Genomic DNA, 25,536 nt, shown 5'->3' with positions numbered 1-25,536 from the left:
CTAAAAGAAAATTTTTTTTAGAAAGAGCAAAGGTTTATTAACCACAAATACCACAAACAATATTTTAAAACATTTTTACTTCATCTTTTTGATTTTCTACTTTTGCTTTATATGTATTAGTAACATGTTCAAATTTAAACATTTTAAAATATATATGTCTGTATACACACACACACGCTGGGGTGCGCACACTACAGCATTAAAGGCAGGTAAGTGAGTTTACATAGGGTTTTGTTTCATTGCTTGTATCCTTAGAAAAAACTTCTCCAATCCCAAGAAAAAATATTAGTTTCTAGTTTTTACAACAATTTTTTTTTTAATTCACAATCTGGAATTTCTCTTGGTGAATGGTATGATAGGAATCAGTTTAATGTTCTCTAATTATACCAGCACCTTTCATAAAATAATTGACCATGGACAGCATGATTCCAAAAAGCCGCCTTTAGTGTACTCTAAATTCTAAATTTGAGTTCTTTTCTATTTTCTAAATTACTTTCCATTGACTTGTCTGTTTACACTGGCATAACTTTTAATTTAATTGCACTTAGAAAGTGATATATTTTTTGGTACAGCAAGTTCCTTCCATTTTTTTCACTTTCAATGGGGATTTTCCTATTTTCATCTGTTTATACTTCCATGAGTTTTTTAGATTATATAAATAAATACTGTTGGTTATCTGAATTGGCTCTACACTGAATATACATTAATTCAGAGAACTGGCATGTTTAGAATGGTCCAAACGTTCATATTATGAAGTGCTTCCAAGCCCCCATTCTCCCCTCTGTTCTCATTCCCCTCCACCTCCCTCTCCTGAGGAAACTGTGTTCCTGAATGTTAATAACTGTCTTTCCTTTATAGCTTTACTACTTGTGTATGAGTCCCTAAACAATATACTTAGTTTTTCCTGATTTTGAACTTTACATAAAGGTACCCATGCTGGCTCTATTCTGACTTCTTTCACTCGATGATTTCTGAGATGCATCCATGTTGGAGCCCACAGTGGTATGATACCTTGATCACTCTAGAGAATTCCACAGCATACACTTCATTTATTCACTGTACGCTAGATGGGCATTTGGCTCCCTCCTTCATTCCTTGTAATTAGTACACATAATGCTGTTATAAACATCCCTGTATATGTTTCTTGGTGCACATGCACATGAGTTTTTCTAAGTATCAACAGTGGGCTATAAGAGGTGCCTATGTTCAATTTCATTAGATAATACTGTTCTCCAAATAGAAGTACAGATTTACACGCCAACAACAGGTGAAGGTTTGTTGTCATTATCTCTCAGATTGTTATTTTCAGACTTCTCATAATTTCTGCCAAGTTGTCAGCAAGGAAATGGTATCTAAGCTTTTAATATGCATTACCTGATGATTAATGAGGCTGAACATCTTTTTACATTTATGGGCCATTTCTGTTTCTTCTGTGAAATGCCTGCTAGTGTTTGGGGTCCGTCTCTCCTGAGTTGTTTTCATTGCTGATTGGCATTCAGATGCTCTTTAGCAGTTATGTATATATTATGAATATTTGTATCTCATTCCAGATTTGGCTTCTCTTTTCACTTTACAGCATGTTTGGTAATAAGTACTTATGATGGATGTAGCCAAATTACTTATCTATTAATTGATAGTTCGCATTTTCTATCTTGTTGATGAAATTCTTCCCTACTCCAAAGTCATTGTTTTAATCACTACCTTTGGCAGTAAGTGTTAGAATCTTGTAGTGCTAGTTCCCCTCACAATCCATTCAGAAAGGTCTTGGATATCCTTGGCCCTTTGCTCTTCCATTTATATCGAAGAATCAACTTGTCAGGTTCCACAGTGAAAATCATTGAGAATTTTTTTGGAATTGCAATTTGGAGAAAAAGTTGAGATTTAGATAATATTGAGTGTTATCCCTTATATTCTCTACATTTATTTAGGTCCATTAAGTTTTTTTTTTTTTTTTTTATCATTTTCTCATTTTAAAATTTATTCTTAGGTACTTTTTCTTGTTCCTATTATAAACAGCATTTCTTAATTACATTAAAAAACCAATCTTATATTCCTGAGACCAATCCATTTCGGTCATCATTTGTTACATTTTGAATACACTGTTAGATTTGGTTTGCAAAAACTTATTTTCCTACTGAAGGGTACAATGTGTTTTTATGTATGTGTGTATATATCTGTCAGATCAAATTGATTAGCTGTACTATTTAAATCTTCTATGTCCTTAATAATCTTCATAATTTAGTCTCTGCAAGATCTATTAATTACTGGGAGGGGTATGTTGAAAATGCCCATTATGTTGGTAGACTGATCTATTTCTCTTTGTAGTGTGTTCATTTTTCCTTTTTGTAGTTTTCTTTTAACTTTTTAAATTTTTTTCTAGACAGGGTCTCGCTCTGTTATCCTAGCTGAAATACAGTGGTATCATCATAGCTCAATGCAGCCTCAAACTCCTGGGCTCAAGCAATCCTCCTGCCTCACACCTTAGCCTCCCAAGTAGCTAGGACTAAAAGCAAGTACCACCACGCCGAACTTTTTTTTTTTTTTTTTTGAGACAGAGTCTCATTCTGTTCCCAGGCTGGAGTCCAGTGGTGCGATCTTAGCCCACTGCAACCTCCACTTCCTGGGTTCAAGTGATTCTTGTGCCTCAGCCACCCGAGCAGCTGGGATTACAGGTGTATGCCATCACACCTAATTTTATGATGGATGTAGCCAAATTACTTATCTATTAATTGATAGTTTGCATTTTCTATCTTGTTGATGAAATTCTTCCCTACTCCAAAGTCATTGTTTTAATCACTACCTTTAGCAGTAAGTGTTAGAATCTTGTAGTGCTCGTTCCCCTCACAATCCATTCAGAATTTTTGAATTTATTTCTATTTTTTATTTTTAGTAGAGACAGGGTTTCACCATGTTAGCCAGTCTGGTCTCGAGCTCCTGGCCTCAAGTGATCCACCTGCCTCAGCCTCCCAAAGTATTGAGATTACAGGTGAGAGCCACTGTGACAGGCCCAACTTTTTTTTTTATTTTTATTTTTTTGCTTGAGATAGTTTCACTCTTGTCACCCAGGCTGGAGTGCAATGGCACGATCTCGGTTCACTGAAACCTCTGCCTCCTGGGTTCAGGCGATTTTCCTGCCTCAGCCTCCTGAGTAGCTGGGATTACAGGTGTGCACCCCCACGCCCAGCTAATTTTTGTATTTTCAGTAGAGACGGAGTTTCACCATGTTGGCCAGGCTGGTCTTGAACTCCTGACCTCAAATGATACGCCCACCTCAGCCTCCCAAAGTGCTGGGATTACAGGCATGAGCCACCATGCCTGGCCCGAATTTAAAAAAATTTTTGGAGAGATGGGGTCTGTGTTGCCCAGGCTGGTCTCGAATCCTGGCTTCAAGCAATCTTCCCACCTCAGCCTCTCAAAGTGTTGGGATTACAGGTGTAAGCCACTTTCTTTATATATTTTGAGGTATACTATTAGACATGTAGGTACATTACTAGAAAGTTTTGAATTGTTATGCCCTTCTGGCTTAATTCAGGGAGGGAGAGGGCTTAATAAAGGAAAACAGATTAAAAAAAAAAAAAACCTACTCAAGACTACAACTAGTTAAGCTAGTTGCTCTCAGATTCTATTAATATGTGTGATACTCTATTATCATGCTTTTTGATATTCAAGGTATTTTAGAATTTTAGATAATGGAGAAACAGGCCAATCGAAGAAATAAAATTCACACACACATACACACAGAGCTGGTTCTAGTAGAAAAGGTTTGTACTTAGTAAAAACCTGCTAAAAGGGAGAGAGTTTAAATGGCAGCCTACTTAACTGTGGGGCAGGGGAGTGAAAATGGAAATTGTCAGAGTCACTGAATTCTGCCATATGTGATAACCAAAAAGTAGATAACATCACAACAGAGCTAAGGTCAAAAAAATGGGAGGGATGAGAACTGGCATTCTGACAATACTGTAGGAAAGGACACCTCTACAGAGATAGTAAGAGAAACTAAAACCTTACAGTAAGGTTACAAATAACCTAGGGGATGACACTAATTTCATAGCAATAAAACACAAAGGGTTATAAAAAAGCATAGTACCAATAAATGCAAACAAAAAAACAACCTAAGTCCAAAAGTTGACTAAAGGTCCACAGAAGAAACTGTACAGTGTTTAAAAAACAAAAACTACAAATATACTGATATCCATATCCATACTATATATTAATATAGAATAGATATGACCATATGTATATTGTTACACACTGTTTTTTAGCACTGGTTACAGAGGTCAAGATCAACACTCACTCTGCAGGCTAAGTAACTGGTGTAACAGACGTGCTCAGTGTGGCTGTCACGTAGGAGGCAATATTAATATGCTATAAGCAAAATCAAATGTTCTATATTATAACAAAGTTCCAGTGAACCAGGTATTAAGGCCAAGTACATCTGTACAGGATTTATAACATAACAAGGCCAAGGACATCTGTACAAGATTTATTTCATTTACCACAATGTTTTAGAGTGATAGTATATGCCCTAATACAGAAGGAGTGATTCAGAACCCACCAAAAGATCAAGAGCCAAAGTCAGTGGCTTTGTATCCCAGGTCAACAGGAGTTTCATCCGCCATTTTGTTTTTCTTGGATTAAAGAGATGTACAGAACGCCCTGTGCCAAGCTCACTATGGCTTCTGACAAGCACCACTAGGAACAGGACTTCATTGCTTCATCCTTGCTCTGGCTGTGCTAGTGAGTGGCAAAAGCCTCTTGCCTGTGCTTGTCCTCCAAATTTTTCATAAGCATTCCTGTTACTAGCCATAGCTTCCCATGACTTCACATGTGAGTAAGTTATCCTGAAGTGCGTGGCTGTAATATTGACAAACAGAACTAATGAGAGTGAACTGCCATCTGTTTAACAAAACGCACTCTTCTAAGAGAATACCCAGTCTTACTGCATTTAGTACGTAGTCACAACATTGAAATGACATGTGAGAATCAATACAAAATATTTATTTTTTTTCAAACCACAGAATTCTTAACCCCAGAGCCACACTATAAAGTTCTCAGAATTGTAAGCCATTAACATTTTTCTAAACAATGCAGTCCAGAGATGAAGATGATTTCCAACCAGCAGGGATGCAATATATAGTAGGTTCCCCTAAGAATGAAGCTCAAATTAGCATTTCCTTTAATTCTCCCACAGCCACTCCATCAACAGAAGCAGAAACAGTACACGTATTCATGCCACTCAGCTCTGAAAAGAGGTTCAAGGTGGGTCAAGGTGGGTCTTGGCCAGTGGAGGAAGGAAGGTGTCCGGGACTTTAATCAACAGAGGGGACAGAGTGGAATAATTTCCCTTGGAAAAGAACAGGGTTCCTTTCTTAAATTCTTGTGGCCAGAAACTGGGGTGAACTTCAATGGGGTAATGAAAGAAACAGGAGAGCCGTTTCTCCAGGAACTCCTATGACCTCCATTTTAACTTCTGACAAAAGCTAACTTCATTTATGCAATCGTATTGAAAACGGTAATTACAAACAAAAAGGTCCTATAAACCTGTAATAGGTGTCAAAGGGATGCACATTCTGAACTTTAATTTTAAGGACCCTTTAAAAGGCCTAGACTTGGATTAAAGTAAATATAATATTCCAAGCTAAAAGAGGCACCATAAAAAATCAACTCAAAACATCCAAACAATGGCTAGATGACTAATGTAGGTTGTTTTGCTTTTTAGTTGCAAAGCTTTTCAGTATCTCAGATTAGTGTATGTTCATAAAACAATGCTCAGTTATTTTAATAGCTGCTTATGAAACAATAACATTTTAACTCAAGGGCAATGCTTCTTGCATAATAATCACAGAAATAATTAACTGCTATAAAACAGGGGGAAAAAGTAGAAGAAAATAAAGCCAGCCTTAATAATAAAAAGACAAAATCTGGAAGGGTTACTCTGCTTAAAGAGATTAACCAGGATTATTTAAATACTATAATACAAGTGCTCCTGCTCACTTCCAACTGCAGAAACCAATTTTGTTTGCTAGATCACCATTACCTTTGCTAGTATGCGTACAGACCACCACTCGGAAGTTATCCTTTTGTGCTGAAAAACGTTCAAATCCCTTGTTTGGTCAGTACAGAATATTGCGAGGTGATGCTCATGCAAACTCTTCCTGAGGAATTTATGTGTGCAAATCTGCAACCCGACAGCATGGCACGCAGCCAGGGAGTGGTAGCTGCAAAGGTGTGAGCACTGGAGATGGATGTGCAGTGTGCAGTGTTCACAGCCATGGACATCCATTCTTCTGCAATCTCATCTACCCACAAATTAGCTTTCACTCTAGACCCCAAAGGGAGGGTAATTGCTGCAAATTTGTTAAAGGGACAGAAGAAAAGTAACTTGTCTACAAAATAATGCACAATGCATGCATCTGGGTTTGTGTTTCTTCTCACTAACCTTGCCTAAGAACTATTAGGATAAAAGTCACAATACCAGGTTTTGCTTTCTGCCCCACAAAAAAAACAGTAGTTAATTCCTGTCAGGTTAGGGTACAGCTGTGACAACAAAAGGTCAAAAAATGACAATGTTACTGAAGCTTAAGGCCAACCTTTAAAACATGTACCGTCTCTCAAAACAATTATCTATTTACTTTTACATGTCATTTTTTCAAGATGACTGACCCGGCTTTCCTTTTAAGGAGCTAGTTTCAGGCTGCACATACATACTAGACAGTTTAAGCAAATCAGCCATTGACTAACCAGACAATCAGCCTGCATGTACAGTTTTCTATCTTCAATGATTTGGGCCTTTAGTGATGTGGTACAAAAGCCAGTATGTAATTGGGGTAGAAAAACCGTATATTGTACTGGCAAGAATACAAAAAAAAAAAAAAAAGGCCAGGTGGAGTGGCTCACACCTGTAATCCCAGCACTCTGAGAGGCCGAGGCAGGTGGATCACTTGAGGTCAGGAGTTCGAGACCAGCCTGACCAACATGGTGAAGGCCCGTCTCTACTAAAAACAAAATACAAAAAGTAGCCAGGCGTAGTGGCACGCTCCTGTAATCCCAGCTACTCAGGAGGCCAAGGCAGGAGAACCCAGGAGGCAGAGGTTGCAGTGAGCTGAGATCGCACCACTGCACCCCAGCCTGGGTGACAGAGTGAGACTCCATCTCAAAACCAAAATATAATAAAACAGAAGAAAATATTTTCTGGCAAACAGTCGATATAAAATGAGGGGAAGAGGGAGGAAATCTTACTTCCTCTCATATTGCAAACTCAGAATTTTTAAGAATCCCAATAAGTAAGCAAAGTCTATTTCAACTTAAACAGGTCCTTCGTACTGTGATGTGCCTCAAGGGGCCAAGATGATTAACAGCCAGGACATGTAGACTGGGAGACTATGTACAACCTTTCTATAGTGCCTTCAAGTCAAGGTTTTGTTGTATTAAGCCCTGACCCATAGCCAGCTGCAGTCACTGTGCAAAAATTTACAGAAACTAAATTTTGCAAACTTTACTTTGCCCACTTTTTATTAATACATACATAGTAAAAGGAATATATTTCTCCATGAACTTAATAATGCAAAAGCATCCAAAGATTTTAATGCCAATTCACATTATACTGTGATGCTTTTATAGGGAAAGTTCTTTTGTAAAAGAATGCTCTCTCCCAGAAAAAGCATTTGGGTATATTATTAGGATACTGAAGAATTTGTCCACATTTAAAGAAACATTCCAATTTTATTCCTTTCAGAAAAACTAATACCACTCAGACTTCAGTTCTAGGTGTGATTTGTAAGCCTGAAGCAAGCATTCCATTGAGAAAAGTAAAATGTGAATGTCATGATGAATGGAATTCTTCTCGATACTAGAATGTTACCAGTGTAGCAACTTAAACTATCCAGGTCATAGTGAGAGCCTATGTTCTTAAGTAATTCAGTGTTCATCGATGCAATCCAGGATGCTCACAGAGGGAACTGAGTCCAATTAAAGTCCACAAAATCCACCAACTCTGGTTAAGTACTTTAAAAAATAAATCTGACAACCTTTATCTTTACTTCTCTGTATAACAGTTTTACAAATCAAGGACTTCAATTATTGGGTGACTTACTTGCTCCCAATATCTCACTTCTAACTCTCCTACCCATACCACTCCCCCCAAAAAATAACAAACTGAATTGGCAGAGGCAGCTGTATGAAAAACCTGCAGAGCAGACATGTGACAGCATCCCTGGGATGTTTCTTTCCCCCCCAAGTTCTCTGAAGAGGTAAATACTATTAGTCTGATGTCACCTAGTAGAGAAGCCTATGCTCAATTAAGATTCAAGCCAAATTGAGAAGAAAAGTATTTTTCTCTTGGGCTTTCAACAACAGCTAGAATAAGCTTCAGAGACTTTTATGAAGGACTAAAAAGCACTGTGGATGTGCAGAAACAGAAATAGCTTTGCCACAGCTGGAAGGGAGCCTTAAGACAGCAGTGCTACTTCTTCCCTATCACACTCAAATATAATGTTCAAATGACACTTTTTTTTTTTTAAGTAATTCTCTCATTCATTTAAAATGAAGTGATCAGGAACCCCACATCACTGAGTGTATTTGGACTTAATAACTGTATCTGCTTCCTAGAGCATCACAGGAAGTAGCTCTCAATAATAATACTAAGGGAAGCTTCAGTGCTAAAGTACCGCCCATCCCTAAACTAGAGTACTGCCAATACTATAGCAGTTGGTGACAGACATTGTGTTAAGTGGCACAGGGAATGGAAATGCTCTATGAGAGTTGGTCCCCAACATTAACATGAATATGCTCTGGTGAACCAGGGGAAAATCTGATTAATGTGCAACAGGTTTCTATTTTCCCACTTAATTAGCATCCTGCTACAGGGCCACACCTGCCATCTTGGTGGGTGAGTTTATATACCATACACTTCTCCAGGAGGAGTTTGACAACATGGTCACACAGTTGCAAAGTGCACAAAGCTCAAGGCACGGAGTAGAAAAAAGTTGTGAACTGATGGGGGAAAGTTCTAGCAAAAGCAGAGTTAGCATTTTCCTTTAACAAGACTTCCTAATGCTAAACAAAGACCAACTCTTTTAAAAGGGGTTGTTTTGGTTGTGGGTGAAAAATACTGTATTGTAATGATCTGCTTGGTTTTAAAGTAAAAGAGATCCTGACATGTGAAACCAATACACCAAAATGCCAAGTCCACAAATGAACAAAACAAGTGCTTAAAAAAAATTCTTCTGCTCTTATATTTTTGGAGGAAGCTGCTGATTTTGGCTGTCAGATTTCACTTAGAAATGGTCACTTTCTGAGATGCTTTTTCCTCACAAAATCTGTAGATAAACTCATTAAAAGATTGTCCCATTTCAAAATCACCCCCAAGTCTAGCAGCAACATTTTTTTTGTTTTTTGTATTTTTTTTAGGTTTTGTTTTAAAATTACAAACCAAGTAAGAAGTCCAACATCCTCTTCCACGAACAGCTTTGTGACAGAGCTCCTGAGTGTGTGCAGCCCCCACTGTGCTCTGAATGCAGTCTCTGCAGCTCCAGTGTGTCCTCTTTTCAGGAAGGAAAGCACATTCAATACATTCACTATCTGTACCCCCTGGAACTTGCACATGCTGACGAGCTGTCTGAAAAAAACATCAGAACAGGAAAAAAGTATGAAGAGCAGACAGCATCTGATAATGGCAGGAATCTGTTTATTCAACACACATTTCTCACTCCTCTCCCAACTCCCCAAAAAAGGCTTAAAAAAAATCCTCAAAACCATGTGGGGTGGAGGGAAGTAAAAGGGGACTGAGATCCTAAGGAACTGGAACTGGGCTACGATGTCATCCCAGTAGAAATTAAAGAACCTGGTGGCTTCTTTCCGACTCCCTGAGAACCGTCACTACCAGCTGGGGCTGCCACAGCATGCAAAGCATCCTGACCTTGATTACGAGCAGTGCCTTATGAGAACAACATGGGTATTATCAAATCCAATGCACTGTTATCACAGTGCATTTAATATGGCTGCTTTACATCACAGAACCATCAAGATGGGAAGGAACATCATTACTTACTATAAGCCAACTCATCCCCAGCTCTCTTCCGGGACTGGTCACCTCTGGGGATAAGAAAAGAGGAGGCAGTCAACAAAACTGACTTCACATCAAAACAGGAGAAAAGGATCAACATATCTGATAGTAAAAGTATAGCAGACATTTCAGTTCTAACCAAACCTATTTAAAAATACATATTAAACATCTTAGAATCCTGATGTACCTCACTATGCTTTCTGCAGCTGGAAGAACATGAGCCTTTACCTGTATTAACCAGCTCATCCTCAAACACCTATGAAAGTTCTAATTCCACTTTAGAGTTAAGAAAATAGAGGTTCTGACTAGGCCCTAAGCTACCTACAAATCCTATTTTTGTGTCTCCAGCTTCTCAGACAATAACAGAAATGACTCAAATGCCTAGGTAATGAGTAGTAATAATCACTACTAGCCTTTCTTCCTCAGCATTTATAAGTTGATTTCTTCCTGAAACACGATTTTTTATTCTTTAGGTTTCGGTAATGCCACAGCACACATTCCTGACCTTACTTCACCCTGTCTGTCATCCTTTTCAGGTCTCCTTTGCTGGCTCTGCCCAGCGCTCTGTAGCTGGTCATCTTTTCTTCTCCACGTGTAATCTAGGATGGTGATCATACACTCTCTCCACAGGCCAGAGGCTCCCATATCTACATCTCCAACTCTGCCTTCCTCTCTACCCTTCAGATCTACAGGTCCAACTGTCTCATCATCATGTCCATTTGGATGATTTATATACACTGGCAAGTTTACCATGACCAGAATACAATGCTGACTCCAATCCATCCCCATTCCTTCTTCAATCTTCCAGCTTGATCACTCAACCCAAAATCCTTGGTCATCCTCTCTTTCCCTCACTCTGGGGCATTCTGTCCCAAAACCAATCACTCCTCATCAACTCCACTGCTACGATCCCAAGCTAAGCCACAGTCTTCTCTTCCCTACACAAGTACACGAGCCTTATTTATCAACCCAGACGAGAGCCAGAGTGATCTCACGTAGAAGATAGCTTAGTTCATGCCTCTCATGAAAGCCCTTCAGTGGTTTCCCACTACAGTTAAAAATTAATTCCAACTCATTCTCCAGCCTACTCTCCCACCTCACTTTCCTCCACTCTCCACCTCTGTTCACTATACGTCAGCCATCCTGGCTCACTGGCTGTCCCTTGCACATCAGCACTTTACTACTTACTGTCCACTCATAGGACTTATTACTCAATATTATTTATTTTTTTTTTACATGTTTGTTATTTGCCTCCCAACATCAGAACATAAGTTCCATGAAAACAGGAACTTGGCCTGTGTTGTTCACCCCACTGCCTAGAAGAGTATAGACAATAAATATTTGTTGAATTGACAAAGTAGTAACTTATAAATAGTCTCATGGATAAATTATTAAAATGCTAACCAAGGTGATTTATTTCCTGCTTTTGAATAATTTTCCAGATAAAGTTTCCCATTTACTTTCTCTGGTTATGTTTAGGACCAGGGCAGAAACCTCTTGCTAAGCTGGGTAAGGAGCCTCAACTGACTGGCAGAAAGAGTACACACCATATGACCTCTGAAGGGTTTTTCTGTAGGCACCACATTCAGCACAAACTAGCTTCCACAGCCAAAAGAGCTCTAACAGGCCGGCCCTCAGGCCACTTTTTAAACACCTCTGTAGTTAACACTACACCTAGCCAAAGCCGAGTGAGTATCTTCCGTTGTTATTTACACTAGTATCATCACAGTTGCATTCACCAAATATTCTGAAACAAACAAGTTAATGATCAAAAAGGAAGACAGAATTTTATATCTGGAACCTCGACTTTTAGACACAACCTTCATTTCCATTCCTCAAAGGTTAAATAAAAACTGAACATGTAAATATAACAGGAGAAAAATACAGATGTGAAAACAACTGGAGGCAGGAAAAGGAGTATCAATGTGATTTATGCAAGAGGCTGCTGAAGAGATTAAGTCCGGAATGCTCTCTCAAAACCCTTACTGCAAAATAAAAAAGCCCAAATTTCGGCGTCACCTGCTCAGCTAAAAGACCTATGTTCTTACCTTGGTTACTTAGATCTAGTAGTTATCTTCTGTAGCGCTACCTTTGACAACAGATACCAAACTTCCACTCCTCACCAATCAATTCAATTATGTAGGTAAGAGATAAAAATAAGCTGTTGCTTTTAGCTTATATGTTAATTCTAGCCTACCCTATATTTCCATGTACCTAACGATTAAAATTCACAAAAACTCCAGCTCAAATGAGAATCCACTAACTGCAAAAAAGGATTTATTTGACAACATTCCCGTTATTTTAAAACAATTCAAAGACTTACTCTGTGCCATCACATTAAAGCTGTGTGTTGCCTACTCAGGATCACTACATCACTTAAGTTCATCTTACATGAAAAAGTGCCCATAACAATGAACAGGAATCACGTGGTTGGTTAGGCATAAACCATAAAATGACTGCTCAGATAAGAAGAGGCAGAAACAGAATTCTTAAGACAGGCTGTACTATATTCTCCTTTTCTGGGGTATCAGTGGACACCACTTCTTCCAAAATATTATTCCTAATTAAGGCATTATGTTGGACAGGACAGAATGTGGAAGGTCCATGCACAAGAGCAGAGGCAGGCTCTCCATCAGAGCTGCCAAAGGTGGCATGTGCACGTCCTTCCTGGCCAGTATGAGTAAGCTCAGAATTAGATATAAGAACGTCCACTTTGGCGGGTTTACTCTGTGCAAAGCACCTGTCAGAATAATTTTATGAGGCAAAGTTTAATCTTCATAGTACATGTATAATAAAGTTTAATTATAAAAATGGTCCAAGTTTGTAAAAACATTTTATCATCCCTTGGAATACTGCCTAGTATTTAAATCCAGCCAGAAGTTTTATAAAATAATTCCACTGAGAAAAATTCCTATTTATACCAAAAATCCAAGACATTTCCCTGAATATAACCAAACTGGCCAGTGGCTGAATAGTGCCATGTTAGTCCTTCATGTGCAGAGGCAATGCAACCTGAGGTTATTTACAGAGGCAGTTACTCATCTCATCCCAAGCAAATCTGACATAAGAGCTACTATAAACCAAGCAGTCCTGCACCCTGTTCTCTTACTCCAGTACCAAAATTAGGATTAGAAAAATGGGCACGTTTAAGCAATTCCACGCATTGCTCTGGAAGGCAAACTCAATATGCTCAAAATTCACAAGAGCTATATTCCTATACTGCTTCACAAAAAAGTTTTCAGAAGGCTGTCCTGTCTTCTTTTTAAAGGTATAAACTCATCCTAAATTAAGAGCAAATGTTTAAATAAAACATGAATGTATGAAAGTATAAAGACTTCAGAATTACGGTAAGCCTAGAAAAAAACCTAAACATCATACTCAGATTATTTTGCATTTATTTAAGAATATTGGGCCGGGTGCAGTGGCTCACACCTGTAATCCCAGCACTTTGGGAGGCCAAGTGTATCACTTGAGGTCAGGAGTTTGAGACCAGCCTGGCCATTATGGTGAAACCCCATCTCTACTAAAAATATAAAAATTAGCTGGGTGTGGTGGCGCATACCTGTAATCCCAGCTACTCGGGAGGCTGAGGCAGGAGAATCACTTCAACCCAGGAAGCAGAGGTTGCAGTAAGCCGAGATCACACCATTGCACTCCAGCCTGGGCAACAGAGTGAGACTACACCTCAAAACAAACTAAAAAAAAAATTGGCTGGGCACGGTGGCTCATGCCTGTAATCCCAGTGCTTTCGGAGGCTGAGGCGAGAGGAACCCTTGAGCCGAGGAGTTTGAGATCAGCCTGGGCAACACAGGAAGATCCCGTCTCTACAAAAAATTATAACAGTTAGCCAAGGGGGGAGGTGTGCCTGTAGGCCTAGCTACTCAAAAAATTTTAAGGAAATATATAGCTATAATTCAAAATACGTATATGGCCAAAAAAACTCCTGAAAATCAGATACTTCTGCATGACTTCTGCATAGCAAAACAACAAAAAAACCACCATAAGCAAAAGCAAATTGAGAAAAATACGTCATATCTTGGATAAAGAATCAATGTCTTCACTATAGAGATTTCCTAGAAATCAAGAAGACTAAGAGAAAAGCAAAGGACTTTAGACAGGTAGTTTTCAGAAAAAGAAATGCAAACATATGAAAATACGCTCAACCTTACTCATATAAGAGAAATGCAAATTAAACCAATTCTGAGTAATTATTTTTCACCTACTAGGTTGGCAAATATACAAACGTGTAACAACATACTGTACATGCAAGGCCATAAAGAACAGGAACTTTCCACCTTTGCTGGTGGATATGCAAAATGACATAAATACCCTGTGGAGGGCAATTTGGCGATATTAATCAAAATTACAACTGCATTTATTCTTAACCCAGCCATCCCACTTCTGAGAATTCACCCTCCAAATAATACCTGTAACAAGTACAAAATAATGCATATACAAGGTGATTCGCTGTAGCACTGTCCATTATAACGAAAGACTAGAAATAACTCACGTGGCCATCTACTGGGGACTGGTTAAGTTTTAGTCTATACACGTGATGAAATGTATAAGAAACACAAATATGGACATATATTGTGTTTGCTTGTATTTATATTAAAAATGAAGGAATCACAAAAATGGTTACTTGATGGGGTGGGATACACAGGGAGACAGGTGGGAGCAAAACTTCTCAATGTATACTTTTTATAAATGGCCTCATTCTGTGTATGAAAATAATACCACTCTCTTTCTGCTGGAACTTATTACAATTAATGTGAGGAAATACCTGATCCCTTGACACCAAAGAGAAAAACTATTTATATTCCAGCATTTCCCACTGGCCCTTCCTTCCCCTAGCCATAGAAAGCCCCAGGTCTCCCAGGCCCAGCTTCACTGATCCCTTTCAGCGTTAAGCTGTCAGTGATGGGGTAAATGACCAGTGGATTACTCACTGCCCCCACTACCACACCAGTACAGATGTCACCAGGACAGAAAAAAGGAAATACCAGTCCAGGAACCAACAAATTAACCTGCTTTTGTCCCTAATCTGAGACTTCATAACAGTGACCTTAGTAAAGGCTTGTTTTTCTGAAATTCAGTTTGGCCTCAGACCCTTCGAAAAAATGCCCAGCCCCAGCTCTAGCAAGATAAGTGAGTCAACACTCAACCTACTATTTGTAGACATGACTATGCCTAAGATACCTCAAGCGTGTTCCTTTCCACAACTTTCTTCCTGTCAGGAAGCCAAATGAGAGAAGATACATAGAAGTGCTAAGAGTAAGGATTATAAAAATGCAAGATATTACTGTGCCCTTAAATGATTTGCTGATAAAGGCTATTTTCTCATGGGGAATCACAAAACTTTTATAAAAATGTATTTTAGTTGAAAAATGCACTCTGCAAGATTTTTTGGGATATGACCATGATAATTAAGTGCAAAAACTTTAGAAACATTATCAAAACCAAGACAGGTAAATAAAGAGATGCCCTACTTAAGAAGAAACCACTACAATTTAGGGCAAAAGGGGAACTATGAAATACAGAATTTAAAGCCTCTATGCTAGGTTAGTCATAAAAGTACATTATAACAGATCATAAAAGTTCTATAACGTTTTTCCATATGCACAGGACTAATACAAGAAAATCAAAGTTAAAAGAGCTCTTGGAGCTTGCCCACCTAACTGCTCACCCAGTGAGAAATCTCTTCTTCAAAATGTATGAGCCGGGCATGGTGGCTCATGCCTATAATCCCAGCACTTTGGGAGGCCAAGGCAGGCGGATCACTTGAGGTCAGGAGTTCGAAACCAGCCTGGCCAACATGGTGAAACCCATCTCTACTAAAAATACAAAACAATTAGCCAGGCATGGTGGTGGCGCACGCCTGTAATCCCAGCTACTGGGGAGGCTAAGGCAGGAGAACTGCTTGAACCCAGGAGGTGGAGGTTGTGGTAAGCCGAGATTGTGCCACTGCATTCCAGCCTGGACAATGGAGCAAGACTCCATCTCAAAAACAAAACGTATGTAATGAAGAGCAGCTTCCACAAAATCAAAACCTAGATTCAACATTTCTACAGACGAGGAGCTAATGTCTTCTTGCAGCAGCAAGACTCTTGGCCAGTTACCTCCCATTCTCAGAACCTTACCATTTCTCCCATGTCAAGCCAAACTGGCCTAGGGAAATGGACATATTTGACCACTAAAGGAAAAAAAAACAACTTGCCTTGTAAAACCATTCTGTATAAGTTCTCTTTGAAATTTCTGATCTTGAGCAGCATATTCAGAAAGTTCAGATTCCACCGCCGGAGGGAGAATGTTTGGAATAAATTTAGAAAATAGAGTTGGAGCCATCTGAACCCACTCTGTGAGGAAAGGAAACAATTCATTAAGGAAATCATATAAACACATCAAATTAAATGGAAAACGGAAAGTTTTCTTTTAAAATATATAGTAAGCCAAATTTAAAGCAGGGGAAAAAATTAGTGCAGTCCCATTCTGGTAAAGAACATACAAAGTTAAATTTCCCTTCTAAAAAGAATTTTACAGGCCGGGCGCGGTGGCTCACGCCTATAATCCCAGCACTTCGGGAGGCTGAGGTGGGTGGATCACAAGGTCAGGAGATCAAGACCATCCTGGCTAACATGGTGAAACCCCATCTCTACTAAAAATACAAAAAATTAGCCAGACATGGTGGTGGGCACCTGTAGTCCCAGCTACTCAGGAGGCTGAGGGAGGAGAATGGCGTGAACCCGGGAGGCGGAGCTTGCAGTGAGCCGAGATGCACCACTGCACTCCAGCCTGGGTGACAGAGCAAGACTCCATCTCAAAAAAAAAAAACAAAAAAAAAAAGAATTTTATAGTATGAAGAATGAAGAAAGCCATTTTTATATTTTACTGATTTAACAGAATTTAGTGAAAATCCCCAGGGAATTTTTGAACAAATCTTATAGAAAATTATAAGTATGGAGGAAAACATGAATGTGATTACCAAACAATTCTGAGTGGGAGGGGACTTGGTGGAAATATCAGCCTTATTAGCCATTAATTAAAACAATATATAGCCCAAGAATAGAACAGTACAAATAATAAGTAGACATATTTAAAAAAAGGTAGGAAGGACTGAACATTTAGTAAGTAGGCTGGAGGTAACTGGTTAGTACTTTGAAAATATTTTTTGAGCCATGTTAAATTACAGCAAATATAAACAACAGTAAAAAAAAAAAAAAATTAAGTGGTTATCAAATCATTTTTTAAAAGCTCAGGAGACTACAGAAAATAAGGTGAAGAAGTCACAGGAAAACACTTGCACCAGATATGACAAAGAGGAAATAGTATCTTTATTATAACGAATATGTACAGATCAGTAAGACCAGATAAATGAGTGAAAGAACCTATAATAATAATAGAAACAGAATAGCCCTGTTAATATTAAAAAAAATTCAAGCTAAAATAAATATACTCTCTCCCTTTTATTCAGTGAACATTAAAGAGAATTAACACCCACCTGTATCAAGGGCATGGGGAAACCATTATTTCCCTTCCTTGGTGGTGGTCCTCAATTAACACTTATTCATTTTGAATTGTTTTAATCTAGCCCTTTCACATTTTTCCTCTTGGAAAACATTTTGGCTATACATGTCAAAAACTATAAAAATATTAATGCTCTTGAATCACTTTCAAAACAATAATCTGAGTAAATGATTAGAAATCAGAAAAAGCCACGCTTGATGCTATGGAACATTTGGTCTGTGGTAAGTAAAAAAGTAGAAGTTAATAAAACGTCTAACAGGAGAATAGCTAATTAAAGTTGGCAAATAAGCACTGCAAATGATACATGGACCAATCCATTCAGTCACCCCTTAGGAGAAACTCGTGGCAAAATGTTTCCCTCCTTCCATTCCAGTCCAGCTCAAATATGGCTTCACTAAGAGTCTCAATACAGTGCTACAGAGAACCACTAATCAGTCAGAGCTGGCAAAGTCAAACCTATCAGCCACAAAATGAAGAAACAAAGTGTGTGTATGAAATGAAAACGGGCAGAATAGGATTGCTGGAACTATTTCTAAAGAATGGATGCCAAAAATAGTAAGTCATCAGAATCTCCAAGGATTACAGCCCAGGAATCTAGAGTTTAAAAAGCCTTCTTAAGTGACTCAGATGCAGTCATACAAAGACCAGCACTTGCGAACTACTGCAGTGGAACAAACTTTTCCTTTCAAAATTCAACTTTTAAAATATTCTAATCTTAATCTGTCAGGTGAATAAAATGGCTTTAATAAAGCAGGAACATAATGGGTACTGGCAAAACATGTACATGTCAAAATATGTTTTCAAGTATCTCAGAAAATGCGCAGGGCAGCAAAAGGTTAGTATGTGATAAAAATTCACCTTTTCAAAAGGACAATTCTCAAATATAGAATTCTCCTTACAAGTAGTATAAATCCTATTACAAGAGCTTGAACCTGGATAAAATAGCATTTAGATAAACATGTACTCACAATACTTTTCTACCTTTAGTGATAAACTTTATTTTGCAATTTTGTTACGTATGATAAAAGCCAGTGCTTATAAAGCTGCCTACTTGGGAGGCAGAATTTGTCATACTGCACTTAGATGCTTTCAAAGGAAAAAAAAAATCATTCATAACCTGGTACACACACACACTATTTCAGGAGCCATCTTCATCACACTGCTGTAAAATTCTGAGAAACTAGATACAGAAAAGTATCAGTTTATTGGACATATGCAATAAAATATCTTTACTACTTTATACAAGTAATTTCTGTTAAAAATCATAGAAAGTGAAGCTCAAAGCCTAGATCCAAATTTAATAAATTTGAATACTCTAGATGTCATTAATCATTTAAAGTAGCCTAAGTGTTTTGTTTGTTTTTTTGACGGAATCTCACTCTATCACCCAGGCTGGAGTGCAGTGGTACCATCAGCTCGGGGAGTAGCTGGGACTACAGGCACCCACCACCATGACAAGCTAATTTTTTTGTATTTTTAGTAGAGACAGGGTTTCACCGTGTTAGCCAGGATGGTCTGGATCTCCTGACCTCGTGATCTGCCCACCTCGGCCTCCCGAAGTGCTGGGGATTACAGGTGTGAGCCACCACGCCCGGCCTAAGAAGGTATTTCTAAAATCAGTCTACCAGTACCAGTTTTCACTTGGTTTCCATTTTAGCTTGCTAAATTCTGACAGGTCGTTTAAATTAATTAAGCAAACAAGCCATCAATTAATTAAAATAACCATTAAACTCAAATGGATAGTAATAACAGCAGTGAATGTTTGCATGCTTATTATGTTATCAGGTACTGTGCGTTAAGCTCTTTATATCATGTTTTATTTCGTTTAATCTTCAAACAACAAAAGAATTTCACAAAAAGGTAATTACTGTCTAAAAAGCATCCCTTGTGTTTACAGATTGTAGAACAACGTTCTATCCTGATAACTTTTGTAATCTCTCTCCCATGGACATTTATAAGTTGCTAGACAACTCTATGACACGTTTGAGGTTCTGGCTTATAGAAAGATATATACAAAAGCTCCTTGGGATTCCTTTAAATTTATAATGTTTTATTCTAAGACACATTAAGATAATTTAAAAACCATGCTTTTGACTATAGTGATCTTTGGTAGTTGCTTTGGTTCTTGTGATTGTCTCTCTCCCCAGAACATCCTTATAAAATGACTGTAACTTTACCAACACTTCTAGATTCTTTGCAAGTTACTTAACAGGCCTAAGAAGATGGGGTTGTGAATGTGGATGTCTGTGAGTATGTGCAGCGTGAGGTAGGAAGTAAAGGAGAAATTAAGACCAAACATGAGATTCAATTTTATCCAAAGTGTATCCTACAATTTATTTCTTGTATTTCCCTCACAGGTTCTGCAAAAACCAAACTAGTTGGTTTCCACTAGCAGAGAACATTCCAACTGAGCTCTGAGTTTACATTTCACAATGATGAATATCTACTCAATTTTTTTGCTCCAGCAAATCCAAGTACCATTAAGCCTCACAAAACACATACAGAACCACTGCCCTCTTGGAAAAGGCTGTAACAAACAGTTCCAATCCCAACAGAAATGAGAAATGTTTACCTGGTCTGAGGGTATACAGGCCTTTCACAATATTTGCCATAGTTGAAGGTGTGACCTGAAATGGTGTTGACTGGGCTTCTAAAAGTAAAGCTGAAATAAGAAAACAGGTTAAAAAGAATGTAACACGTATTGACTGTCAAGATTTCTCTATTACTGTTTCTCCCAGACTCCCGAAACATAAACAACTGTAAGAAAGGAACAGTCCAATAAACCAATCAAACGTTTATATACCAAGGATTTTATTTTTTAATCCACTGCAGTAGCTAAAATACGTGAAGGTCTGCTGGCCACTAATGGAAATGAATCAATTCATGGAGGTTCTGAAAAGTAAGTAAAGCTTTCTGAAAGCACTAGTATAATGTATCATGAATGACACATTATAAGTGAGTTGAAAGTGCTTCCATTACATTTGGAGAATAAAGTATCATACGATAATCTCCCTCAATCATTTCTCCTTCCCCCAAAACACCATTAGTAATTATTTGGTAACTGTGATCAGAGACAGAAATTCATTTCCCCAAATGCTATAGCTACATCTACTATTTCCTTACAAGAGCTAAGGGCAAGGGATGATAATGGCTCCTCTTTCTTATTTTCATGTCTTTGGTGACCCTGACTCTGAACATGACAACAGAGACAGTTTTCTGTTAGGTTATCTACTGCCACACAAACATTTTAAAAAAGTTTTTAACAAGTAAGAATAATTCCTCTACATTAGATCACTAACAAATACAAGTGAATTCCATTGATAAGTGAACACAACAGATACTACTGACCTAAAATGATTCATTTTTAATTTATTTCAAAGACCTGCATTTGCTAATAACAACAAAAAACTTAGTAGGATTTTACCCTAAGCCAGGCTTGTAACATCACACACAAACTGATTTTGTTCTGTTCATGCCTTTCTAAAAAGAGAAATGCCATCTTACTAGGCCAATAAGGATTTTATAGTATCAAACGTACAATTTGAGTTATGTTTGAATATATATGATGGCCATCAGAGATGCACTGTTCAAGTCTATCATTCCAATTTTATCATCAGTAGATAGTTACAATTTTGAATGGCATAGACCACCAGAGGTGTCCTATCTTTTGGCTCCCCTGGCCCACACTAGAAGAAGAACTGTCTTGGGCCACACATAAAATACACTAACGACAGCTGATGAGCTTAAAAAAAAATTGCAAAAAAACTCGTTTTACGAAAATTTACAGGCTGGGCACGGTGGCTCACGCCTGTAATCCCAACACTTTGGGAGGCTGAGGCAAGTGGAACACAAGGTCAGGAGTTCAAGACCAGCCTGGCCAACTTGGTGAAACCCCCGTCTCTACTAAAAATACAAAAAGATTGGCTGGGCGTGGCGGCAGGCGCCTGTAATCCCAGCTACTCAGGAGGCTGAGGCAGAGAATTGCTTGAACTGGGGATGCGGAGGCTGCAGCGAGCCAAGATCCCGCTACCGCACTCCAGCCTGGGTAACACAGCAAGACACCGTCTAAAAAAATAAAAAAGTTCACGAATTTGTGTTGGGCAGCATTCAAAGCCATACTGGGCCGCGTGTGGCCCACAGGCCATGGGTTGGACAAGCTTGGCATAGACAAATGCTAAGCATTTCAGAAAATCATGTTGCTTTAAAATGCAGTGTTTAAAAATTTAAATTCTAAGTGTTAGGTTTTCAAAGTTCTCTCTCTCTTTATTAATCTATCTTCCTAACCTTTTCACCATTTTGGCCTCCAATTAGCCTTGCTCCCACTAACTCTTCATATTCAACCACATATTCATTATGTGGTCAAGTATATAAATTTGCAAACAACTCCTACCGTAACTGAAATCACCTATGTCAAATTTGACAGCTATAAAGAAATGATAAATACAAAGATATATACATAAAATGTACATGAATTATAAAATGATTTTAGGAAGACAGTGTTTAAAACTTAAAAGATTTTCTAGTTAATCTCCCCTTTTTAACGAAAAAGAAATGGGAGTTTGGGGGTGGTAACTTAGAGGAAAGAGTACTGAGCATTTAGCAAGTGCTAGGTACTTTACATATATTTAATTCTCACAAGCTTTATCATCTACCTTTTTATTTTTAACAAGTAAGGAAACTGAGGCCAAAATAAAAACCCATCACTGAATAATTCATCTGAAGTCACAGAGCTAGCTAGAGGCGGAAGAAGTTCGAGAACTTGTGTTTCACTCTAAATTCTGTACTCCACCATACCAACACCGAAATGCTTGCTTATACACAACAATCATCCCACAGATATCAATAAGCCATATAGTTTAAACACTAGATAACCTGTCTAGACTTTAGGATTAGAAGTTAAGTGTCTTGCTGAAAGTCACACACCTTTTGATACCTGAATTGGGACCAGAACCAAGCTCCTCTGCTCTTTCAAGTATTTCTCAGTGCTACACGTTTGTTCAGGAGACTCTCTCCTTTATTAATTTGAAAAGCAATTCGTAAAACTGAAAATACTCTTGGCTTCAAAAAATTTCAAACTACAATGGTTTCAACTAAAAGGCAGAACTGCCTAAGAAAATTAAAACGTAACTATTTAGAACACTGTGCAAACTGAACTATAAATCTGCTGCTGCAAAAGTCAACATACTATATTTTCCCAGGAAATTTTCTACCATTAATTAACCCCATGCTACACATTTATTGTTACATTTGCTCAGAATCACCAACATACAACGTAAATACCTTGATTAACAATAGATCCTAGTAGTTTTCTTTCAGCCAAAAATAGAAGCCACTTTATTTTATAAGCAAATATGTATAAAAATGATTATACCATGGAGCCGATAGAAAACTAGTTTTATTCCCAGTAAGAAGTCATTGTCTTCATTCATGAAACATACTAATAATGAATAATATGGGGCAATCAAGAACTGATTCTTTATTAACAATGTTCATTTTACATTTTTGTGTTGTTTTAAGACATGGCTCCCAAATTCTTCTGACAAGCCTTTCTTTTTTTTTCTTTTTTGAGACGGAGTCTCACTCTGTTGCCACGCTGGAGCACAGTGGCAATCTTGGCTCACTGCAACCTCTGACTCCTGGATTCAAGCGATTCTCCTGCCTCAGCCTCCCAAGTAGCTAGGATTACAGGCACGTGCCACCACACCTGGCTAATTTTTGTATTTTTAGTAGAGACAGGGTTTCACCATGTTGACCAGGCTGGTCTCGATCTCCTGACCTCAAGTGATCCGCCTGCCTCAGCCTCCCAAAGTGCTGGGAATACAGGTGTGAGCCACCGCGCCCAGCCGACATGCCTTTTATCAAGAGGTGGGATACATTCCTCTCTCCTGGAATTTTGGCTCTGTGACCGTTCGCCCAGCAGAATACAGCAAAAGTGGCACTGTGCCAGTTTCTGAGTCAAGGACCTAAGATACCAGCAGTTTCCATTTCCTGTATCTTGAGATACTCACTCATGAAGGAAACACATAGGAACCAAAAGCTAGCACCAACTTACCAGCCATGTGAATGAGTCACACTGAAAGCCCCAGCCCCCAGCTGAGGAGAGCAGAGATAACTACCCCACCCCAAGCCCTCCCAAACTGCAGAGCAAAATAAAAGACTGTTGTTTTAAGCCACTGTATTTTTTGATGATTTGTTATACACCAATAATAAATGGAACACTAGCTTTCCAGATCTATCTGAAGCCACGGGAAGGAAATTACTGATCAGATTGTAGAAAGTTATAGAAATTGAATGTAGTTACTTGTTTTGCTGCTGTAAAGGGGTAATATAAAAATGTGTAAGTAGAAACAACACTAATAGCTGTGCTATTCTGGTTTAAACTTTAACCTCTCTTTGTCTCCGTTTCTCCATCTATAAAATGGAGGTAATGACTATACCTATCTTATTGGGTTAGGAGAATTAAATATTTGTAAAATATACAAGCAGTGCGTGTGTGTTTAAAAACCTTCTGATGATCACCCACATAATACAGTTAAACATTGTCCCTTGTTCTGAAGCTCAAACCGATGAGGCCAGTCATCACTTCTCTAAGTACAATGCCTAACAACTGCTCAATAAGTATCCAATAAACTCAGTTTTTTCCAATTTACCAAAGCTTAAGGACCTTTTCTGTTTACTTGGAAATAAAAAGGTATATCCACCTTTAAGTTTAATTTTTATTGAAAACCAGACAATATGATTATGATTATGTTTTCTCTCACCATATCTGGACTACTATATTCTCTCTTGAATATTCTCTTTGCATACGTCCAGTAAAACTAGCTTCCAAATTACTGGCAAATATAAAAATATGTTTACAAACTAGACAGGCTTTTTCTACCAAATGGTAGCATTTCTCTACAGAATTTTAACAAGATTTCAAAATGCTCTATCTTGTCATGAAAGCAAAAAGACAATGTCAGTATCAGGAAATACTTAAGTGGTTATAATACCTGGAATACCTCATGAGACAATTTTTTTTTTTTTTTTTTTTTTTTTTGAGACGGAGTCTTGCTCTGTCACCCAGGCTGGAGTGCAGTGATGCAATCTCGGCTCACTGCAAGCTCCGCATCCCAGGTTCACGCCATTCTCCTGCCTCAGCCTCCCAAGTAGCTGGGACTACAGGTGCCCGCCACCACGCCTGGCTAATTTTTTTTTTTTTTGTATTTTCAGTAGAGACGGGGTTTCACCGTGTTAGCCAGGATGGTCTTGATCTCCTGACCTCGTGATCCTCCGGCCTCAGCCTCCCAAAGTGCTGGGATTACAGGCGTGAGCCACTGCACCCAGCCAAGACAATGTTTAAAGATGTTTATAAACATCTCCCAGGCTTACAAAAAAAAAAATGGGAACATAATAATGAAATGTATATTATTTTCAACTACACTATTCTTTGAAAAAAAAACCCTGCCTTTCTAAACTAGCCCCATGATTGATAATTCCTTCACTTAATTTAACATCAAAAATGAAAAAAAAGTTTATGGTCAAGCTTAGAACAATTCTTTTGTAAATTCTGGTAAAAGTTCATTGTGGTGGACACTAATTATGGCTCAAAGGAAAGCAAAAATACATACTGCCAACCGAAATATGTGCCACATTCGAAAAAATGACTTGATGTGTCACGTAAGATATGAGCTTTAAAAGGATGCTGAGACATTAGGTTACAGGGACTTCCTAACTCCATCTGGAGAAGTATATTCTTTCAGGAAAGGTAGGATGAGATGCTACCTACTGCGAGGGGGAAGAGGACTCAAGAATGGGAAGAGGAGAGGCCAGTCGCAGTGGCTCACGCCTGTAATCCCAGCACTTTGGGAGGCCGAGGCGGGTGGATCACAAGGTCAAAAGATCGAGACCATCCTGGCCAACATGGTGAAACCCCATCTCTACTAAAAATACAAAAAATTAACCGGGCA

At 38.4% G+C, this 25,536-nt stretch overlaps 1 protein-coding gene across 2 annotated transcripts in view; it reads right to left on the bottom strand.

The window, feature by feature from the left end:
• Window positions 1-4,977: 4,977 nt before the first annotated feature.
• Window positions 4,978-25,536, bottom strand: part of CACUL1 (CDK2 associated cullin domain 1) — a 75,248-nt gene continuing 54,689 nt past the window's right edge. Inside the window, exons 6-9 of one of the 2 annotated variants that reach the window (XM_055247626.2) lie at window positions 20,160-20,249; window positions 16,281-16,419; window positions 10,049-10,092; window positions 4,978-9,616 (exon numbers count right to left, since the gene is read on the bottom strand). In XM_055247626.2, coding sequence (XP_055103601.1) covers window positions 9,576-9,616; window positions 10,049-10,092; window positions 16,281-16,419; window positions 20,160-20,249 — 314 coding nt within the window. In that variant the 3' untranslated portion in view covers window positions 4,978-9,575. Of the gene's footprint in view, window positions 9,617-9,665; window positions 9,935-10,048; window positions 10,093-16,280; window positions 16,420-20,159; window positions 20,250-25,536 lie in introns of those variants that run through there. The other variant, XM_055247616.2, reaches the window with a different exon arrangement.

This window comes from Symphalangus syndactylus, chromosome 2 (assembly GCF_028878055.3).
Source record: "Symphalangus syndactylus isolate Jambi chromosome 2, NHGRI_mSymSyn1-v2.1_pri, whole genome shotgun sequence".
In the NCBI taxonomy this organism is placed as follows: Eukaryota; Metazoa; Chordata; class Mammalia; order Primates; family Hylobatidae; genus Symphalangus; species Symphalangus syndactylus.
The sequence above is the reverse complement of the archived record's forward strand: the minus strand, read 5'-3'. Positions and strand labels throughout refer to the sequence as shown.